This window comes from Cyprinus carpio, chromosome A2 (genome assembly GCF_018340385.1).
Source record: "Cyprinus carpio isolate SPL01 chromosome A2, ASM1834038v1, whole genome shotgun sequence".
Lineage (NCBI taxonomy): Eukaryota > Metazoa > Chordata > Actinopteri > Cypriniformes > Cyprinidae > Cyprinus > Cyprinus carpio.
In genome coordinates, this window is record NC_056573.1 from 23,462,650 (window position 1) to 23,484,487 (window position 21,838).

At 36.0% G+C, this 21,838-nt stretch overlaps 1 protein-coding gene across 6 annotated transcripts; it reads right to left on the reverse strand.

Moving 5' to 3' along the window:
* Positions 1–1,265: 1,265 nt before the first annotated feature.
* LOC109080828 (ATP-dependent 6-phosphofructokinase, platelet type-like) lies at positions 1,266–19,907 on the reverse strand. Of its 6 annotated transcripts, XM_042711427.1 has the most exons (24): positions 19,638–19,907; positions 18,237–18,310; positions 17,835–17,912; positions 16,907–17,096; positions 16,649–16,814; positions 16,374–16,418; positions 16,190–16,298; positions 14,922–15,017; positions 13,996–14,088; positions 13,757–13,882; positions 13,011–13,075; positions 12,804–12,873; positions 12,091–12,237; positions 11,238–11,308; positions 11,062–11,149; positions 9,938–10,090; positions 6,806–6,958; positions 4,826–4,990; positions 3,885–3,946; positions 3,641–3,752; positions 3,453–3,552; positions 3,032–3,037; positions 2,796–2,901; positions 1,266–1,903 (listed from the first exon to the last, which is right to left on the reverse strand). In XM_042711427.1, the coding sequence occupies exons 1-24, from the start codon at positions 19,720–19,722 to the stop codon at positions 1,756–1,758; spliced, it is 2,508 nt and encodes an 835-aa protein (XP_042567361.1). In that variant the 5' UTR covers positions 19,723–19,907; the 3' UTR covers positions 1,266–1,755. The 6 variants fall into 6 exon arrangements, with proteins under 6 accessions (XP_042567361.1, XP_042567367.1, XP_042567371.1 ...); XM_042711433.1 differs by lacking the exon at positions 3,032–3,037 and having other exon boundaries at positions 19,638–19,906; XM_042711437.1 differs by lacking the exon at positions 9,938–10,090 and having other exon boundaries at positions 19,638–19,905.
* Positions 19,908–21,838: the final 1,931 nt, after the last annotated feature.

Consider the following 21,838-nt stretch of genomic DNA (forward strand, 5'->3'; position numbering starts at 1 on the left):
TTGTGGAACAAAACCCATTCAAAAATGTGGGGGAGATTCACAGAGAGTGGATTGCAGCTGGAGTCAGTGCTTCAAGGACCACTACACAAAGATGTATGCAAGACATGGGTTTCAGCTGTCGCATTCCTTGTGTCAAGACACTCTTGAACAACAGACAGCGTCAGAAGTGTCTCGCCTGGGCTAAAGACAAAAAGGACTGGACTGCTGCTGAGTGGTCCAAAGTTATGTTCTCTGATGAAAGTAAATTTTGCATTTCCTTTGGAAATCAGGGTCCAATGGTCTGGAGGAAGAGAGGAGAGGCACACAATCCATATTTCTTGAGGTCCAATGTAAAGTTTCCACAGTCAGTGATGGTTTGCGGTGCCATGTCATCTGCTGGTGTTGGTCGACTGTGTTTTCTGAGGTCCAAGGTCAATGCAGCCGTATACCAGGAAGTTTTAGAGCACTTCATGCTTCCTGCTGCTGACCAACATTATGGAGATGCAGATTTCATTTTCCAACAGGACCTGGCACCTGCACACAGTGACAAAACTTCCAGTACCTGGTTTTAAGGACCATGGTATCCCTGTTCTCAGTTGACCAGCAAACTCGCCTGACCTTAACCCCATAGAAAATCTATGGGGTATTGTGAAGAGGAATATGCGATATGCCAGACCCAAGAATGCAGAAGAGCTGAAGGCCACTATCAGAGCAACCTGGGCTCTCATAACACCTGAGCAGTGCCACAGACTGATCGACTCCATGCCACGCCGCATTACTGCAGTAATTCAGGCAAAAGGAGCCCCAACTGAGTATTGAGTGCTGTAAATGCTCATACTTTTCATTTTTATACTTTTTAGTTGGCCAAGATTTCTAAAAATCCTTTCTTTGTATTGGTCTTAAGTTAGATTCTAATTTTCTGAGATACTGAATTTGGGATTTTCCTTAGTTGTCAGTTATAAACATCAAAATTAAAAGAAATAAACATTTGAAATATATCAGTCTGTGTGTAATGAATGAATATAATATACAATGTTCACTTTTTGAATGGAATTAATAAACTAACTCAACTTTTTGATGATATTCTAATTATATGACCAGCACCTGTATTTGTCTGAACAGCTGTGCTATAGAAAAATAAATGACAAGCCACACCGATTACATTCTATAGGGAGTTTAATCAGCATTAATAGCGCGCATACATACACACACACACATACACTATATATATATATATATATATATATATACACACACACACATACACAAACACACTGAACAATACATACACACACACACATACACAAACACACACAACATCTGCTTTGATACGAAGTGCCTGCACTAACAAACAACACTGAACAGCAACTTGGACAACTCCTTCAGACACCAATTCAACTAAAAGAAGGTGCATTTGTGAAAGTACATCATTATAAGCCAGTGGTGCGTTCATACAGATACCTCCATATTCAATGAAAATAAGCTCTATTAGAATAAATATATGGAAATCTTGCATATTCACAAAATATACCACTTGGCCCCATTTAAAAGGGATAGTTAGCTAATTGCTTGAGCGTATGGATTGTCAATCACAACACATTGAGCTACTATATTAAAGGATCTTGTGGCTGTAGGTCTGTGGTTACAGTTTAATGTGATCTGTTTTAAATATACTGTATATGATTATGTGTTCAGGTCAAGACTATGGAATCACAGGTCTTCACCTTCAATAAATACATTGTTACTTGCAAGACAACCTATACGTGACTGCTGCTTTTAAATGGCAGAGATGTCTTTAGTTCTCAGACGGATGATGTGTTCAAGCTGGCCCGAATCGGACACGTCGTAGCTGGTCTTGTACTTGGCCAAAATCTTCATGAGCGGACGCAGTCGGAGCCACCACTGTTCCTTCGGGATCCTGTGACTGCACATAAAAATGATCAAAGGTTGAAAAAATAATAAACAGGTCAAAGCTCGACACTTTGTCATTTTAAAATGTTTTTTTTTTTTTCAAAGGAATATATTTAATGGAAAAAAAAAAAATTCCTTGCTCTTTTGAGTTAAAAAGAATGAACGTATTATGAAGACATAGACACAACTCTAAACTCCCTCTCAGGTCCACCCAGACCATTTATTAAAATTAAGCACTAACATATCACCATTTTTACATGTTCATGGCTTTTCAGTGTTTAGGAACTTGGTCTGTCCTGACAAACTACCCCAGTAAAATCCTAACAGATTATTTACATTTTACAGGTAAAATTATCCAACAGAATTTTTAATTCTGAAAGTCAGAGATAATCTAAGACTAAATTATGACTGCTTTTGGTGCAAATTTTATTTTAACATTACACATCGACGAATACATATAACATTACAATTTTATTTAAAAAAAAAATATGTATATATTTGAACAAAAACATTTTTATTTAATTGTGATTTAAAAATGTAATTTTTAATGCTCCAAGTTTGCAGGGCTGCACAATTTAGCTAATTTAGTGATTTGTGCATCAATATGACTATAATAATAATAATACATAAAATATTACATTTAGAAATATTAGAATTGTTATATTTCACTATAAAAAAAGAAAAATAATAACAGCATTATAATAAAAAACAACAACACAATTACAATATATTACAAATATCAATGTAAAATAATAATATTCATGGCTGATTTCAGAGGAAAAAGTAAAATGTTACAAAATAGAATCTTTAAGAGTAGCCATGGAAACAAATATTATGATATCATTATTATGATAATAGAATCAGCTTTGTGAAGCATGTTTGTTAGCATGCATGCGTGTTCTTACACAAAATCCGTCTCATCCTTCAGCTGTATGACGGGCTGAAAGACCAGAGCCCTTCGCCGCATCCCCAACAAACACGCAGAATCCTCTGTGTTCGCAAACACATGTCCTGCAAAATACACAAAATATGGTTTTGAACAAAGTCTACTAGCAGTGCAACAAAGCCAAAGGTATAAGCATAATAACACTGTGCTTTAAGTGATCTGAAACAATACAATTCTGAGTTCCAAATAACTTACCGTCATCTGAGCCAACCGAGGAAAGCAAAATACAAAGAGCAAAATAAAATAACACTATGTGACAGTGAAGACCAAACTTTTCTTATATTAACATATTTTCTCAATTTTATGTATATATTTTTTATAAAAAAACATTACAAAAATACAAATATTTTATTAATATGAATGTATTTAATTTAATATATATAAAATTTCAATTAATTTATTTAAAACATTATACTGTACATATTATATATCTAGCAAAAAGTACAGTAAAATCAATTATTAACAAAATATTATAAAATAAAATAATATTTATCAGCATGTAATTTCCTGCAGCAGTGTTGAATATTTTATGTATGTTTCTTGCTCTTGTACCTAAGATCAGTTCTGACTTCACACAATCCCAGACTGCTTCTTTCCAGCAGTGATTTCTCTTTACCTTCTCTGTAACACTCTTTGAGCTTCTTGGAGATCCACTGCATGGCTTTAGCTGAGATCTTAGTGCCGAAGTTCCTGTCAAACGGGGAAGGAGAACCACCCTACAAAACATCACAACATGACAGATGAACAACATTCTGATCATGTTCACAACTGCTTTTGAGTGTGTGTGTGTGTGTGTGTGTGTACCTGCTGCATGTGTCCCAGGACGTTCTTCCTGCAGTCAAAGACTCCTTTGCCCTCTTCACTGTACAGCTGGTAGATGAAGTCAGTGGTGTAGTTCACACTGCAGTTCTCATTCCTGTAAAACACACACACACACACACACACACACATTCAATCACACCTCACTGCTTCTACACATACAGAACTACATGATACACATGAATGAACCCAGTGTATTCATGCTCTATGTAGGATATCTAGATCATACCTGAGCACTAAACCTCTCTGGATGCTGGTCTTCATCTTCTCAGTTAAATGTTCGACGTTAGACTGAAAAAATAGAGCACTCATAAAAACTCAGCATGATGCTGACGTTCTCTCTCTTTCCTTAAATAGTACACCCCTCTAAATATGTGTGTGGGACGGAGCAGACAGAGGATGTGATGAAGGGTACACTGTAATGCCTGTGACTGACAGAAGAGGGCAGACTTGACCTTTAACACGTATCTAAGAATAATTGATTCCACTTTGGCTTCTGTATTGAATATTAGCTAACTACTTATATGCAAATTTTTTTGGGGAAAAAAATTATATTTCTTTAGCAAAGATGCATTAAATTGATCAAAAGTGAATAAAGAAATAAATTTAGTCTTTTTGAACTTCCTATTGATCAAAAATCCTGAAAAAGATGCGTCCCACGCAGCAACCAGTGTTGGCCCAGATCCGGCCCACATCTGGCCCGCATGGATTTCACAAAAAGAAATCAAATAAATCCAGCCTTGGTGAGAATAAAAGGCTATTTTATGATATTTAAAACATAACCTGAATGTGAAATGCAAATGTTCAATACAAATTATGGGTAAAAAAAATATTACATAACATTATTTTACATAATTTCAGTCACCATTTGGTTCTAGTTTTGGTAAAAAAAAAAAAAATTGTTAGTGATGTGTTTGCCAATGTAGGTCACAAGATGAATCTATATATAAATGCAGAGCTATATTCAGTAGGACAGAGCTATATTCAATCACCTTGTCCATTCCACAAAGTTACACTGCAGGTGTACACTACAAACTATACGTACATACATATATACTAATATATATATATATATATATATATATATATATATATATATATATATATATATAGATGTAGGCTGCATCCGCTCCGGCCGCCAGCGCGCCCACTGTCGCCAGTGTCTCTCACCTGTAGGTCTCGGATGTCAAACGGCTCTTCATAGATGTAGGCTGCATCCGCTCCAGCCGCCAGCGCGCCCACCGTCGCCAGGTAACCACAGTAACCGCCCATCGTCTCAATGATGAACACGCGCCGCTTGGTTCCACTGGCCGACTGCTTTATACGATCACACGTCTGACACACATTTTAATAGTTAAAGACTGAAACATATGTTATCACAACACTCATGCACAACTAAGCCAGTGCAGTTCTGACACAACTGTAAACGCTCAGACATACAGGATATTACACAAGTTTATAACACAGGTCTAGAAGCATGGTCCAAAATTAACTGGCCAATGGTGGGTAAATATATATATATTTTTTGGAAACAAATTAAAAATATATATTTTTCAATTATATTTCAAAATGGCCTTTAATTAATATTTAGTTAAATAATTTAATATATATTAAATATTATTTCAACTGATTATTATTAAATATTATTTCAACTTTTTTTCTTCACCTTTTTATATTTTTGTCCCTGTGCCAAATAAATGATTTAGCAGTCACAAAAGTCATGGAAGATGTACTTTATTACAGTTAAGTTTTTTAATTATACATGTGACTACAGCAAGTATTCAAACTATTATTAATTTAACTTGCACCATCTATAATGTTGCATGCTTTACTCACAGTTGGCGCTTGTTGAGTGTTAATTTTGGACCTGTGTGCAAGACGTCACATGCAAGCACAAGGCAGAACGTAGTTCACAACAATAGAAGACATGCATGTGGTTTCAACTCATTTTAGGTGCCGTTCCTTTTTTGTGATGATCCATGTTTGCAATGCAACTTATACAAACTGCAACAATATACAAACATTTCAGATCAGCACATTAATCTGTTCTTGTAGTATACAAATACAGTTCGGTATTTTATATAAACCCCGGATAATAAACTCACATCTAAAGCCTAATATCTCATGGGCAGATATTTTTATGAGAACAGAAGAAAAAAAAACATTCTGTATGTGTTTCTCATAACTGCTAGGTATGACTGAAAAAATGTAAAGGTGCGCTAAGTAGCTGTTTCCACTTTTCCATATTTTATTAATAATATTTAAATATATTCTTACAAATACTCTTAATATATCTAAAAGCAGCCACGAAATTTTAAATAATATGTCAAATAATATGCAAATGTTTTTTTTCTGTGTGATTTTTGTCAACTCACACCAGTAGGTGTCAGTATAAAATCCAAAAATATGGTATCAGTCTCAAAGGAATAGATCACCCAAAAATGAAAATTTGCTGAAAATGTACTTACCCTCATGCCATCCAAGATGTAGATGAGTTTGTTTCTACATCAGAACAGATCTGGAGAAATTTAGCAATACATAATTTGCTCACCAATGGATACTCTGCAGTGAATGGGTGCCGTCAGAATGAAGGTCCAAACAGCTGATAAATACATCACAATAATACACACGACTTCAGTCCATCAATCAACATTGTGTTTTCGCTTGTAAACAGCAATAGTTCTGTGCATATTTTGTCTCCTGATTCAGACCACATGACTTTTTCACTGGAGGAAACAATATTACAGATAGAGGACTCATATTATCTTAATAATGCATTTATTTATTTCAAACACACAGCTTTTCACTTCACAAGACATCAGTTGATGGACTGGAGTGGTGTGGATTATTGTGATTGTGTGTATTGTGTCTGACGGCACCCATTCACTGCAGATTATCTAATGGTGCGCAAGTGATGTAATGCAAATTTCTCCAAATCTGTTTAGATGAAGAGACAAAATCTTCAGCATCTTGGATGGCCTGAAGGTGAGTACATTTTCAGATCATTTTTATTTTTGTGTTAACTATTCCTTTAACCTTAATGACGTAGTGCACAGTTGATACAATCTGACAATTCTCTCTTTCCATCTCAGCACTGTGCTGATCATCATCGTAACATCTATCATTCTGGCTGAGGGTGGTGCGTCTTACCTCCACTATGGCATTGAGGGAAGTGTCAGCGCCAATGCTGAGGTCAGTGCCGGACACATTATTACTGATGGTGGCAGGCAGCATGCACATGGGCACGCAGAACTCCTCATACCTGCTGCGGGCATCGAACAGCTGCAGCAAACTCTCAAAGGCCTGCAGCAGTGCAAATGCATTAGGACGACTGCTCACTTATTCTCTTATTAATTTACACTAAATAGGATGTAGTACGCTGTCCTTTGTGTTTGTTTTGAGGGGTAAAAGTGTTCCCTGTCTGCTCAAGACGACTAGATCGAACATAAAGTTGACCACCAGATGGAGCTCCAACTCGTGACGTGGGCATGGCATTGGCTAAATAGTGGCTGAGGCAAGATATTTAGATAGCAGAAAGCATTCACAATGACCTAACCGACCGACGAAAAGTGCAACCGACTGAATAAGCCTGCACAAACAGACTAAACTACAGCACAACCAGACCCTAAACAGCACATCAAGACACACACATGCAGACAGAAACACAAGACACCAGGCCTGGCCCAAAACAGCATGCAGTTAGTTGTAGTTACATTTGATTTGATTTGTTATTAACAACTTAATATCTATGGACAGAATATGTTGCATGCATTTTAACTGTAAAATGAATGCAAGAAATCATCAGTTTGCCACAAATGCTGTCCATAGACATTAAATCAAAATGTTATTGAGCATCAGTGATTAAGAACTAACACTTGAATTTATTACCGCTGAAAACCACAATATGAAAGGTTACTCCACAACAACATAAACAGGATATTAATCAAAGTTTAGCCATGAATATTAATGAAATTTTATTTTTATTTTTAGCCACCAAATGGTTTTAGTGGTTAGTGATGTTATTTACTATCAGATACTTTTGAACTCAATTCCCAATGCTCTTTAATTTACATGTTTGTTTGTTCCGAAGTACACACACACACACACACACACACACACACACATATATATATATATATATATCATTTTGGAAATACCAGAACCGAGCTCAAAAGTAAAAGATTAATAATAAATTACCGGTAATACAATTTTATAAATTACATAAGACTGTTTTCGCATCACATGCATTATAATCAAACATAAAACGCAATTATATGTTGCAATTTGGATCTCAGCATGATTGTGCTATGTTGTGATGATAAAAACCTTGTGTTGGACCAGGCCTACAATATAAACACACACAAAAGGTGCAAACACACAGTTACAGAGTCAGGTGTGAGACTGGGCGACGGGTTGTGCTGTGTGACCACATGCGTTTGTCTCCAGACACACTGAATCAGTCAGGCTGCAGTGACCACCAACCTCCCCATCACACACATCTCATCCTACCTACATCATACTACAATACAAAACTCTAGAGAGCTGTGAGTCAACCTACTGAACAAAGTATGTTTACATGCCCTTTAAAAGTTACATTTCAGATGGACAAAACAGTCATTTGTTTAAAATGTCATGTACATATAGTTAAAATAGTTGGCCTCAATGTTGAGTGCATGATCTGAAAGACAGAAGAGATGCTTGAACACTGGGGGGGGGGGGAATTAAAGAATATAAAGGCAATTAAGGGAATAAAGGAAAAGTAAAACAGTAAAACAACTAGACTTTATTGTAATCAATTTAAACTATTTGCAAATAATATATTTATTTTAAAATATGCACATATTCACAATTGTGTTTCTTGTCTTCAGTTATGAATTAAATGGATCTAGTAAACGATAGCCTGTTTTTTTTTTTTTCAATAGAAAGTATTTTGCATCACTGGATAGTACTGTCTCTTCTTTTACATTTCTATTCTTATAGAACAGTTAACAGTCAAATGTTTAGCTACTTATATATTACACTCTTTCATTTTAACAGCTGTAGCACTGTGCTGCCTTCTTTGATTTGAATGCCCATCTCAATCATTTAGACATTGACAAGTATTAGACAAGTATTAGACCACTGAGGCAGACCAGCATAAAAATTAACATTTTAAACCTTTTTTCATCCTAACAACACATTGGTTGCCGTTGAAAGATTTCAGAAGGGGGTCTTCACAGTAATGTCACAGAAGAACAATTTTGGGTTCAGTTCCCCCAAGAAAAAACCTTTCAGTAAACAATTCTTAAAAGAACCATTTTTTTCTTAGTTGCAAGAACATTTTAATAACCTAAAGAACTTTTTTTCCACTATAAAGAACCTTGAATGCAATGGAAAGGTTTCATCGATTTTAGAAGCCAATAAAGAACCTTTAATTTTAAGAGTGTGTATTCTTAGTCAGATAAAGTATTATATATGTATTGAACCTGTACATGTAAACATACTTAATACTGCATCATCTTACCAAGCACAAGTTTACCTGTTTAACCTGTTAACTGTCACCCCGTCCCGTATACGGGACACCTACGTTTACTTCACTAAATCCTTATCTAATCATGACAAACTATGTATCGTTGGAAAGGTCTAAGATTCCTAAATAGATATTTTACCAATGTTTTTTGTTAAAAATTATGTAGGAAAAGTAATAGATTAATTTATGACAAGAGTGCACCCTCAAAAATCTACATCATAACAGGAGTTCTGACCTTGTCAAAAAAAAGTCTTCATCGTTGCCTTTTTCTCTATCACACTTGAGAAATAATCAGAAATGATACATCAACTGAAAATGTAAAATCTCAAAATTCATCCTTTAAAACCCATTTTAAAATCAGACATTGTATTACCACGAAAATGGTAGCATCAATATCATGTTATAAAATGTTTTTGTTCATGAATTATAAAAATTTTAGTTTGGAAAGTGCACTTTCAAGTCTATGTTCAAACATGTGAGTGACAGTTAAGGGGTTAACTGTGAAACAGCTCAATCTCACCCTCTAAATGCGGCTCTACTTAAACTAAAATATGCAGCTCTACCTCACCCTTGCAAATATCAAATTTACCTAAGGTTGACTTATGCTGCAACCCAGAAAATGTTGTTTAACCTTCAGGTATTTCAGTCTGACGTGTGTTTCCTGATAGGGAGCTTGGCCATCATCAGGCCTGACCTTTCAGCATATCTCACTGACAGAACAGTGCTCCTGACAAACAGACAAACACGACTGGCACGAGTGTGTGCCTTCTTACGTCCGTGATGGCGTTGAGAGCCGTGTCTGCCCCGATGCTCAGGTCTGAGCCGGGGATATTGTTGGACACAGTGGCCGGGACCATCACCATGGGAACACAAAACTCTGCGTGTTTGGAACGAGCTGCTTGCAGCTCCATCAGCCCCAAATAAGCCTGTGGTCAGAGCAAGGTCTTATGGGTCACTGGCCAGAATTATGGGTAATATTAAGAAGGGGGAGGGGCAGAGAGCCATGCCCACGTTGATTATGAATGTACTGTAAGTATTAATGCAGAATTTTTACTTGGTGTATGTGTTGCATTCTGGCACTTTAAGATGTTTTACACTACAGTTCAAAAGTTTGGGGTCTGTAAGATTTTTTTTTATGTTTTAGTCTTTGATGGTCACCAAGGCTGCATTTATTTGATAAATACAGTAAAATATTATTACAATTGAAAATATTTGTTTTCTACTTAATCGTGTGATCCAAAGCTGAATTTTCAGCATCATTACTCCAGTGTCACAAAATCCTTCAGAAGTCATTCTAATATGCTGAAGAAACATTTCTTGTTATTATTATCAATGTTGAAAACAGTTGTGCTGTTTTATGTTTTATTTAATATATAGTAAGTAGAACGTTCAAAAGAATGACATTTATTTTGAAATCTTTGTAACATTATTAATGTCTTTACTGTCACTTTTGATAAATTTAATGTACCCTTGTCAAATAAAAGCTTTTTCTTTTTTTTATAATCTTACTAACCCCAAACTTTAGTAGTGTATGTTGCATAGACTTTTATCTATTTATTATACTGTAAGATACTTTGTTCAAATAACAAATAATTCAATACAATGAGATGTTGTGTCTCATAATTATTAAATAAAGTGCTATTTTTGTACAAACCAATGTATATCTGGGAATAAAAAACAGGAAATCTTAGTTTTTCACCTGTAAATAACCATTTTTTATAAAAGAAAAAACGATAAAAACAGTGATATCACTGAGAAAAGGAGCTGAATGGACTTGTTTTTTAGTAGAAACATAGAATCAAAATCTTATTTTACTGATTTTATATACAGCCAAACATGTACCAAAATATATTATTATAAAGCACATTTGTATGTAGATACAGCAAATTTGACATACCTCAAAACCTCCAATAACCAGTAAAGCGTTGATGTTGTGAATCCTCATCTGTTCTGCAATTTTATCAATGTGCTTGGCTGGGAGAGTTCTAAAAATGATATTTTAGGGTACCAGAAAACATCTTATTCATTGCATACAGGCATATCAGTGTCTTTTTTATTGAAATATAATCATACCTTTTTGTTCCTAGAAGGGACCCACCCTGGCCTGTCCAGCCCCCAACATCACCCCACTTGATTTCTTTTATCTGAGAGAGAAAGCAGGAAAAAAAATGAAAGAAGGAGGAGATATGAGATGGACATTTGCTTGAATTTTAACTTCAGTATCTCTTCATCTTTGTATCTGTTACACAAAGCAACAGAGAAATCTGTGAAACTGCTGGAGATGCATACAATCAAAAATAATTGTCCAAATAAGCAAGAAAAGGCCTCAAACAAGCATTTGAATGGCAGACATGCATTATCACCATTATCAGCATTTTCTCTGAAAGAGTAAAGTAGTATAGAATGGATCTGTAATGCTGCACTAGGTTAATTATGGCACTGAGCACAATGCAGGAGGGGATTGTGGGATGGAATAATGGGCTTACTGTAATCATGACTCTCTATCTCATTTGGGAAGGGACTGATTAACATACACACGTCCATATGCAGACTTATAGTGTTTCACAGACTGGGGCTGCCACCAAACTCTAAGCAAAATTATTTGTCAAAATTCAATCATGTATTGTATTTGACAACATTTAACATTTTAACAAATTTTAGAATAAAACACCAGACTCGTTGATAGGGCTAATTTCATAAAATACACATAATATTTCAACAATTTTGTATAATTTGACAAAATTAAATTACAACTTGATTGGAAATTCTGCTAAATGATTAAATGTAACTGTTAAATGTAATGAGCTACATAAAAAGTATTTGGAAATTCCAAAAATAAATGATAAAACATCATCAACATACAAACACCCATAATTAACGAAACACAGATTAAACATAATGGTCTGTTAGTTTGTGTTGTATTTACCTGTCCCTTACAGAAGCCCTCAAATCCATCACTAACAGCAAACATAGTGTGGCCTTCGGTGATCCCGACCCTGACAGCCGAACGCACGGCTGCATTCATGCCAGCTGCAGGAGCCCCAACATTCAACACAGCCACATTAAATGAGCTCTAGAGAAGAAAAGAGCGCATTATCACACAACATAAACTCAACTCTGACTGAATCCTGTCATTCATGAAATCAGGCCTGCTTCTCAAAATGAGTCAGATGAGCTCAACGTAGACTAGTGCAAATGTTTATAAAGCAGAACGATTTGAAGTCTAATCTGACACACAACAGAAACACAGAACAAAATCCTGGATTAACCTACGTTTGTGCGTTTGTGAATAAATCACTTCAGAACACATCATGACTATGTACAACGATGATTCAGTCTCCCTTCACTCACATTCATTCAGAAAATATATTTTGTAGTTGGAACAAATCAATCAAATTCTTATTAGGAAAATAAATAGGAAAAGGAGCTACAGGAACCCCAATCAGGTGGAAAAGCACTATTCAATTCTATTCTATTTCTAGATTCCATGTACATACACAACGACAGCCTTCCTGTGTTCCATCCTTATCCCCGCAAAAGAAAATAAATAAAGATATTGAGCTGTCAGTGTCACAGAAACAGGCTGAATCAGAGCAAATATGCACAATATTATAACAATAATAAGTCATTATCACTTACATGTGGAAGTTCAGAGTCAATTTTTCGATGAGACAAAAGTTTATAAGTGTTCAGGTTGTTTTCAAAACTTCTAAAATTTGCAGAGAAAAATGAAAAAGGATCTAAAAGTCATTCAGACATTTTTATGTTGGGTTAAAAGCACAAAAACTAAGATGAACAGTTTTATTTCTGACATCTGCTCGGTAAATGATGATTTTTGTGGTTTACCTGCCACGCAGCCTTACAGCGTCTTCAAATCGCTTTTCATCCATGGCCTTCTGGACCTCCTGTGTCTGCAATACAACACACAAACAGGCTGAAAACCCCAATAAAGACATAAGTGTGTAACATAGAAAAACTAAAGGCCCCATTGTAAAATCTGTATATGAACATATGTTAACAATATCTATATGATTTTTATATTGTATTATATGTAGCAACGATATATGACAACAATATATATATATTTTAATTATACATAAATCTTGTATAATATAAAATAAAAATAATATGTTTATATGTGTTTTTGTAATAATTGTATATATACATGCATACCTTTTATATTTACTTAAAATAAACATGTATTGATGGGTTTTAGGATGGATATACATCTGCATGACATATATCTCCAAAAATGGATATATATGACACATATTTTTATGGGCTAGATATATGAAATTGTTCCACTTTTGAATGTTTTTACTTCATACGATAATATATTTAATATATTGACATTTAACATATGTACATATAATTGAGTATGGGAAAACACTGCTCTGAAATAAAAATGCAATCAAGTTTTTTGCTTATTTATTTATTTATGTTTGGCCCTCTAACCTCTTTTACTGATGCAGATGTGGAAAGAAGACAGGAACTCATGTGAACTAACCACTAGGCCAGGCTCCAAAATTTACTAAGCTTCACCATAAACTTTAAAACCCAAAAGACTGCCATTAGCTGAGTTACTTTCTCACCATCTGAACGCACTCCATCAGAGGAAGCCTGACAGCCTGGTTCCCACACAGAGACACCACACATGCTGGAGTACCAGGAGACGCTTCTAACAGGGCCAAGACGGCTTCCACTCCCATACGACTCGCCTACGGAGGAAAAGGGAAGAGACAGAGATCTAAAGAGACTGAATACACCATGTCAAAGTGATTTTGTCCAGTTCAGTCAAATACAGTTGGGATTTATTCAGTCAGGACCATACCAAAATCCGGTCAAAGGCAGAGGGGGTTCCTCCTCTCTGGACGTGTCCCAGAATGGTGACCCGCGTGTCAAACCCTAAACAGCGCACCACCAGCTGCAGTAGAAAGTCAACACACAATCTTCACTTCAAATCAAATATAGATGTTTCTCAAACAAGATCATGAATTTAAAAGTTTAATGGCAGACATACACCACCGTTTAAGTTTAGGGCTGGTAAGATTTTTTAAAATATCTCTTATGCTCACCAAGGCAGCGTTTATTTGATTAAAAATACAGTAAAATACTAATACTGTGAAATATTATTGCAATTTAAAATAACACTTTTCTGTCACAATATATGTTAAAATGTAATTTATTCCTGTGATGCACAGCTGAATTTTCAGCATCATTACTCCAGTCTTCAGTGTCACATGATCATTCAGAAATCATTCTAATATGCTGATTTGCTGCTCAGTAAAACATTCTTATTATTATCAGTATAGAAAACCGTTTTTGCTGCTTAATATTGTTGTGGAAACCAATAAACATTTTTTCCAGGATTCTTTGATGAATAGAAAGTTAAAAAGAACAGCATTTATTTTAAACTGAATTTTTCTGTAAAAGTGCAAATGTCTTCACTGTCACTTTTGATTTTAAAGCATCCTTGCTGAATAAAAGTGTCGATTTCTTCAAAAAATAAATAAAACTCTTACTAACCCCAAACTTTTGAACAGTAGTGTAGATGGATTTATTATTTATGTCAGACTGAACTGGATTCCATCATGAATTAAAACACAGATGCACAATCAAAGCAATATTGCTAAAGGGTTTATTAAAGGCAATCTCAGCAAACATAACCACAGACGTGATTGCTGTAAGAGAAACCAGTCATTTCTAAGCTCATTTTGCATGAATGTGCTGTATGGGCTGTAGTTGTGCATTACTCACATCTTTTATAAGTTCTGTGGTTATGGGTTTGTTGCTTTGGTCTATTGCACCTTCAGCTACTATGATGATATTAAGCCGTTTCTTATCAGCACGATTCTACAAGGGGAAAAAAGCGTGCACACACACACACACACACACACACACACACACACACACACACACACACACACACATCCGTACACACATACACACTGGTGAGAACAGGGAGGAGTTACTCACATCCTTCACTGCATTAGAGCTGATGGGGTTTCCGTGTCTGTCTGTGGCTCCCTCGGCCACTATGACTATATTAAGACGAGAACCTCGCAAACGGCTCTGCAGGACAAACACTGGAGGACTGAAACAAGCTGTGCGTGTGCATTTGAATGTATGCATGGGTGTGTTGTGTGATTTTGTTCTTGGGAAGCCTGGGAAACTGATGCTAGCCAAACCACAAGCTATTTTTAATTTCAAGTAGAACTGTCAAGCTATTCTTTAAAAAAAGGTTTACTACACTATAAGCTAGCTAACTACATTGAAGCTGCAAGCTATTAAATTTTCTAAATACCAGATTACATAATTCAGTTGAAAAGAGAAGCATTTTTTCTGCCACAAAAACAATAAAGAAATCAATTAGTGACAGCATCAAACTTAAGTTATTAATTAAACTAAAAATTCAATAAAATCTAAACAAATTAATCTAAACAACGCTAAATTATTATTTAATTCATTTTGGTAATTTAATTGTTTATTTTGCTACAAAAAGACAATGTAGACCGATGCACAAAGAGTTCCATGAATACAACTGAACAATGATTCAATGGATTCAGTGAATCATATTTTTGAACCAGTTCTTTAAAATGAATCATCCAAAAGAAATAAAATACAATATTCACAATAATTAAAAATTTTATATAATTTGTAAAAACAAAAATTAAAATATACATTTCAATTTTCACAATATTTTTTTTATTTTTAAAATTCGATATAATTTGTACAAAAATGAAATAAATAAAAATTAATTTCCAAATATTTCCTCAGCTCGCTCGGTTGCAAGGCTCCATGCACGATATAATACAAAGATTAAAACACTGATGTCATGTTTTTGTTAATGCCACACTGCAAATGCTGTAAATTTGAGCTTGTTACTGGTTTTAAAAATCAGCTGGAGCACTGTCACTTATCTGAATAATTGAATTACTTAGGTTAATAACCTCTGAATGTATCTGAGTTAATCTGAGCACAGCTGTGGACTTCTGTGTGCATGTTTATGTGTGCGAGTGAGTTACCTCTGATAGTTTATTACACATCTGTTCCTCCCAGCCATCTTTGGGAGGCATTTCTGGAATCAGCACCCAGTCAGCTCCACATGCAAGAGCACTGACTAATGCTAGATACCTACACACACATACACACAACACTGTTTAATGCTGATTTTTAAGTATAATGCATGTTTCTAGTCGAGGGTCTTACCCGCAGTGTCTTCCCATGACCTCTAGCACAAAGGTCCTCTGATGGCTAAAAGACAAACATTATGAATGTTTTTGATGACAGGCTTTAACCATTCAAAACCATGTCTAATGATTTTGATATTCAAAATGCATTTAAATTACTAGTCAAAAATTTGAATAATTATGATTTTTTTTAAATGTTTTGAAAGATATCTCTTATGCTCCCCATAATATATGCTGATTCTAATATCTAATAACTAGGATTTTCTGTATATTGTCATTTTTAGTATACAGTACCTTTGTGCCGTGGTCATTATGGCGTCCACCACCTCTATGATCCTGTGCAGTGCTGAGTCAGTGCCAATGGTCATATCTGTCCCACAGAAGTCATTGTCTATAGAGCCCACCATCCCAACGATATGCAATGCAGAATGAATTTGGGAAGCCTCTTCACTGATTTCACCTGGGAGATTAAATGGCAAAATATTTTGCTATGCAATACACTTACAAACCACAAATCCTCATCCCATGTATAAGCCCCTCCCACTCTGCTACCTGATTGGACAAGCTCATCCAACAGTCCGCTCCACTCCTCCCTGAAGAGATTAGCCCCGGTCAAACTGCCATCTCCACCAATCACACACAAGTTAGTGATGCCACGCTGCACCAGGTTCAGAGCAGCACGCAAACGGCCCTCGTGGGTGCGAAAATCCTTACAGCGGGCGCTGCCAATCACGGTGCCACCCTGCACACACAGTGGCATTAAGAAAATATAGTTCAGTTATAATAATTGATATCTTTCATTTTGATATATCAAAACACCTAAATAAATCATCATTTTTAAATTGATGCTTTAAAACATCCCCATTTCAAATCATTATTGGGAGATTTAATTATATAATTGTGTATACATTACATCTTTGTGCGATTACGCTAAACTTGTGAATTGAACCAGTTCATTGAAACAGTCCAAAAGTTATTGTTTCGCTTCAAAAATTGCAATATATCGTCAAGAGCCATAGCGGGCAGCCACTGACGTGCATTTTATGAATTACCACAGACCAACGTTTCGGCTAAAAATCTTCTTTACTGTTCTACTGTTAAAAATGTTTTGTCATTAAATCACTGATTCAAAAGATTTGTTCAAAAACAGATTCATTCCATAAGAAATTAAGTCTTTATGAGTGAGTCATTCAAATGTTTTTTTTTTATTAATTTCTTATTTTTTGAATTAATAAATATTTTAATTAGACTGAAGTAATTAGCTTTTTGTCAGAACCTCTAGTAAAATATTTTTTTCGTCTAATGTTTCTCCTTCAGAACCATATGAGAATCATGACCTCTATTGAGAATCATGTAAAAAAATTTTTTAAAAAATCACGATCCAGAATCATGTAGCTCTGTGCAATGCAATGCATCTTATCTACGGTTGCTCATTTTTGTGTTATTTACTTAAGTGACTTTAATATAGCAATCTGCTTACCACTTGTAACATACTGGAAACACTTTCCCATGATGCTTCTTTGATGTTGTCACCTCCATCCACCATGCCCTGGTAGCCCTGACAAAGAACCAATCATTGTAACATCATAAAAAAAGCTGAATTCATTTTCCTTTTTACCAAGGCAACTACAGAATGGACACCTTTTCTGTCACATGCTTTCATGTACGGTGTTTGAGATCCACAGAAACAATACTGCTTCCCGGATGTCAATGTCCTGAATACATTTCAGAGAATGACATTAAAATTGTTGTATTGGTATTTTATTGCAATTTAGGGTGTCATTGAGTGTTGTGAAAGATGCTTATAAAAACACTGTATTATTATTTTATTATTACGGGTTTCTAAAATTTAGATCTAAGAATTAAGAAAGAGAAAAATCACCTCATGGATGAAATAAACTTTTGCTCCCACATAGATTCCCATTCTGACCACTGCCCTCACAGCAGCATTCATACCTACATGAAGAAATACAAAATAAGAGAGAAAGACGGGTGATTCTCAAATTGTAATGCATCATTCAGTGTATAGATCATCTATAGGCTCTTAAATGCCAGAAATTAAAACATGGAAGTCGAGGCACTACTCAGTATGTTCCCTACAGTGCTGTGACCTGACAAGTTGAATCAAGCATCTATTCCCTTGAGGTTATGTCCAGCCTAACCCATAGTGATGGGAGGGCTGTTGCCTGGAAACCGTTGCTAGGAAACATAGTGCCATCAGAGTCAGAACCCAACTAAAATGTCAAAAGTGGAAACTCTAGTAGTAGCTGTGTAATACAGAAGTACTTCGAATTCATCCCCTTTCTATTAAATTGTTTCTTGTGCATAAAACTATAGGCTGCTCTGGAAAACGTGCAGGAGCATTCAAGAGTAAACAGAAAGTAAATAGGCTACACTTTACACTTGTCTGTTAACTGAGAAGTAGAAGGAAGTCAGACATTGCATCAAATAGCATTACGCCATTGCTATGTTCTCTCTTGAGTTCAATCTGAAACGCTCCCAAAAGAATGAACGACCGACAGGAGATGCGCTTTTAAAAAGGTAACTTTATTGAACGGAAAAGATTATCCCCGCGGCTTTATAACTCGCGCACTCTCACGCTTGGGATGCCGTCGTTTTTTTCCACGTGATCACTGCATCATGGCAGTCTTGTTCTAATACTTGCCTGCCATCACGTAGGCATGCGCAAACATTCTTCACCTTGATACATTCATTGTGACACAACTATGCGTGCAAAGATGCACAGAAAACCAGGAGAGGGAAACAGGAAATGCAGCAGATAGTTCGACGTGAACAGATTTTCATTCATTATTTCACTGAATGACAATACTGATGTAAGAGTAAACTAAAATGTAGGCTATGACGTGCTGTAAATGCTGCGTCATGTAATTGCATAAATATTTAATCCAGTTGCGACACTCGCTCGAGCGCAACCAGTTTACGCGTTGTCATGAGTGTTGTCACTGGGCATGAGCTCATCTGCGAGACTCTTAGCGATGCAGCTGTAATTATTTTAATTATGCATAAACTGTTAAAATTATGTGATTTAACTCTACAATTTAAAAGGTGTTCCGAAACAATTAACATATTCAGGAATCGCTATAAAAGTAATTCGAGCAGCAGTTTAGAAGCCCGGAACTGCCTCGCCTTTCTCTTTTAACCTCCGTTGCACTGGCTCTGTTCAGATGTGTCATGATTAAATCGATAGCTGTAAATAAGTCAATCTGCCACTGCGTGCTCTTGATATACTGATCGGTTTGTTAAGGAAAAAAATCTAAGTTACCTTGAGCATCTCCACCACTTGTCAGGACGCCAATGCACTTCCCTGTTCCAGACAGGTTCTCGATGAATTTTTTGTTGTCCGGCATTATTCTACAGATGTCTTTGAAAACAGAATACTGCTTTTAAATCTCCGGCGAGGTAAGGGCAATCCGAAGCAAGCTGGAGAGGATAAAAGGCTCCGCCGATCAACTTCTCCTCCGGTGTCGGACGTGCGCTTCTGCGCCTCTCGCGGTCCGGTAGGCTCACACAGACCGCCCCATACTGGATTGACAGCAGCGTCAGGCAATAGTCCTTCGCATCACGTCTCATCTGGACAGATTTACACCAATTGCCTTCCGATGCTGGAATTAAAGAAGTGACAAGGAAGTCCTACTTTGCTTTCATTAAATTTAGAGTTATTTTACAATTTACATCCAGCCCACTGTAACTGTAACACGATATTCGCTCATAGTTCTTGCTGCACATAGAAAAACAGATCAAGTTACTGATATCAAGGAAGTTGTTTCACTCACGAAATTAGTGTGAAATTAGTTCATGGTATTAAAACAGACAAAACCTGTGTGGCCTAGTAATAGAACCTAGTGGGCTATCTATAGAACACCTACATAGCAATTTTAATCCAGTCAACGACAGGTGACCCTCTGGCTACTAGGAGCATGTAGGCCTAACTAGACAGTGGAATTCTTCCTGAAGCCACTTACGCACAGAATCTGTGTGTGACCTTGACATTTTCCCTCAGAGAGTATTTTCGTGTGTGTGTGAGAGTGAAAGAGAGAGAGCGCGCGCGCATTGCCTTGCCACTGAAACAGGTTTGGGAAGACTTGCAGCAGGAAAGGGACAACATCATGTGCATGTGTAACAGTGTGTAACGAATGTACATAGTGCTAAATACATATTTTAAAGCAACTGTAGCCAAGTTATTTTTATTTATTTTATTTATTTTTTTATCAGTACTAAATCATGATGGTGCACTGACTTCTAAGACGAATGGATTCTGTTTCTTTCCCACGCTTCTCACCAAACGTCTGTTCTGTACGGAGCCCAGCACATGACATGCAAGAAAAAATAAATAAATTGTGCGCACGATTTACTAATTCGTTCCCTCAATGTACTAAAACGTGCACACGATTACTATTGCGTTTACTATTGTGCACGATTTAGCAAATCGAGGGAACGAATTAGTAAATCGTGCGCACAATTTATAAATCGAGTGAACGAAATAGTAAATCGAGGGAACGCAATAGTAATCATGTGCACGTTTTAGGGAACGAATTAGTAAATCGTGCGCACGATTTAGCCTACTATTTTTGCCATGTGCGGGGCTCCGTAGTTCTGTATGATGAGCAGGTACGAAATTCTCTGAAGTTGACTGACTGCTTTACGGCAGAGACACTGAAGCCATGTCCGAAATCACTCACTCATTCACTAATCCCAATATAGTGAATGGCAGTTGAGTGCACTATATCAGAAAGGATTGAAATAAATGAAGTGAACGAAGTCGGACGAAACATCACATATGTAGGCTACGTTTATATTATTAATATATAATAGTAACAACAGTAACTATTTCACGATACGATTTACTCACAATTTATTTTTATTATTTTTTACAAAATGAAATTTTAAACAGATTATAAAAAGGTGTCCTTTTATTACTGCTTGGACAAAGTGCTGCACATTTATTTGTGGAATTGAAATATGTCAAATAACAAAAAAACACTGAAATTTTAAAACAAACCCCAAACACAACTAAAAGAAATCTACAATCAAAATAAAATCAAATAAACAAACTAAGGCTTCGCCATTAAAAATTAGAGGCAACCACATATTAATCACAAGCAAAACAAAGATACTGTATACATGCAGCATGAGCAGGTTTTAATCTAAATTAGAATATATAATTTCGAAATCTGGAGCAAAAACAGAATGGTCTGACTTCAGTTTTGTTAAACTATACTACATTAAACATCTGAACGAGACAGAAACGGCAGACTGGCTGAATGAGAACGCAAACTCACTCCCTGACAGCAGGTGGCGCTTTTGGAACAACAGGAATATGTTTTAGTAGACTAATGATATATCATAGATATTTATAAGTAGATGTCTCATTCGAAAGGTCCAAGCATGTAGACAGCTTGACCTCATTCACCATAATAATCAATGAATATTCAAAGATGCCACAACCCTGCACAGCCGATGGTT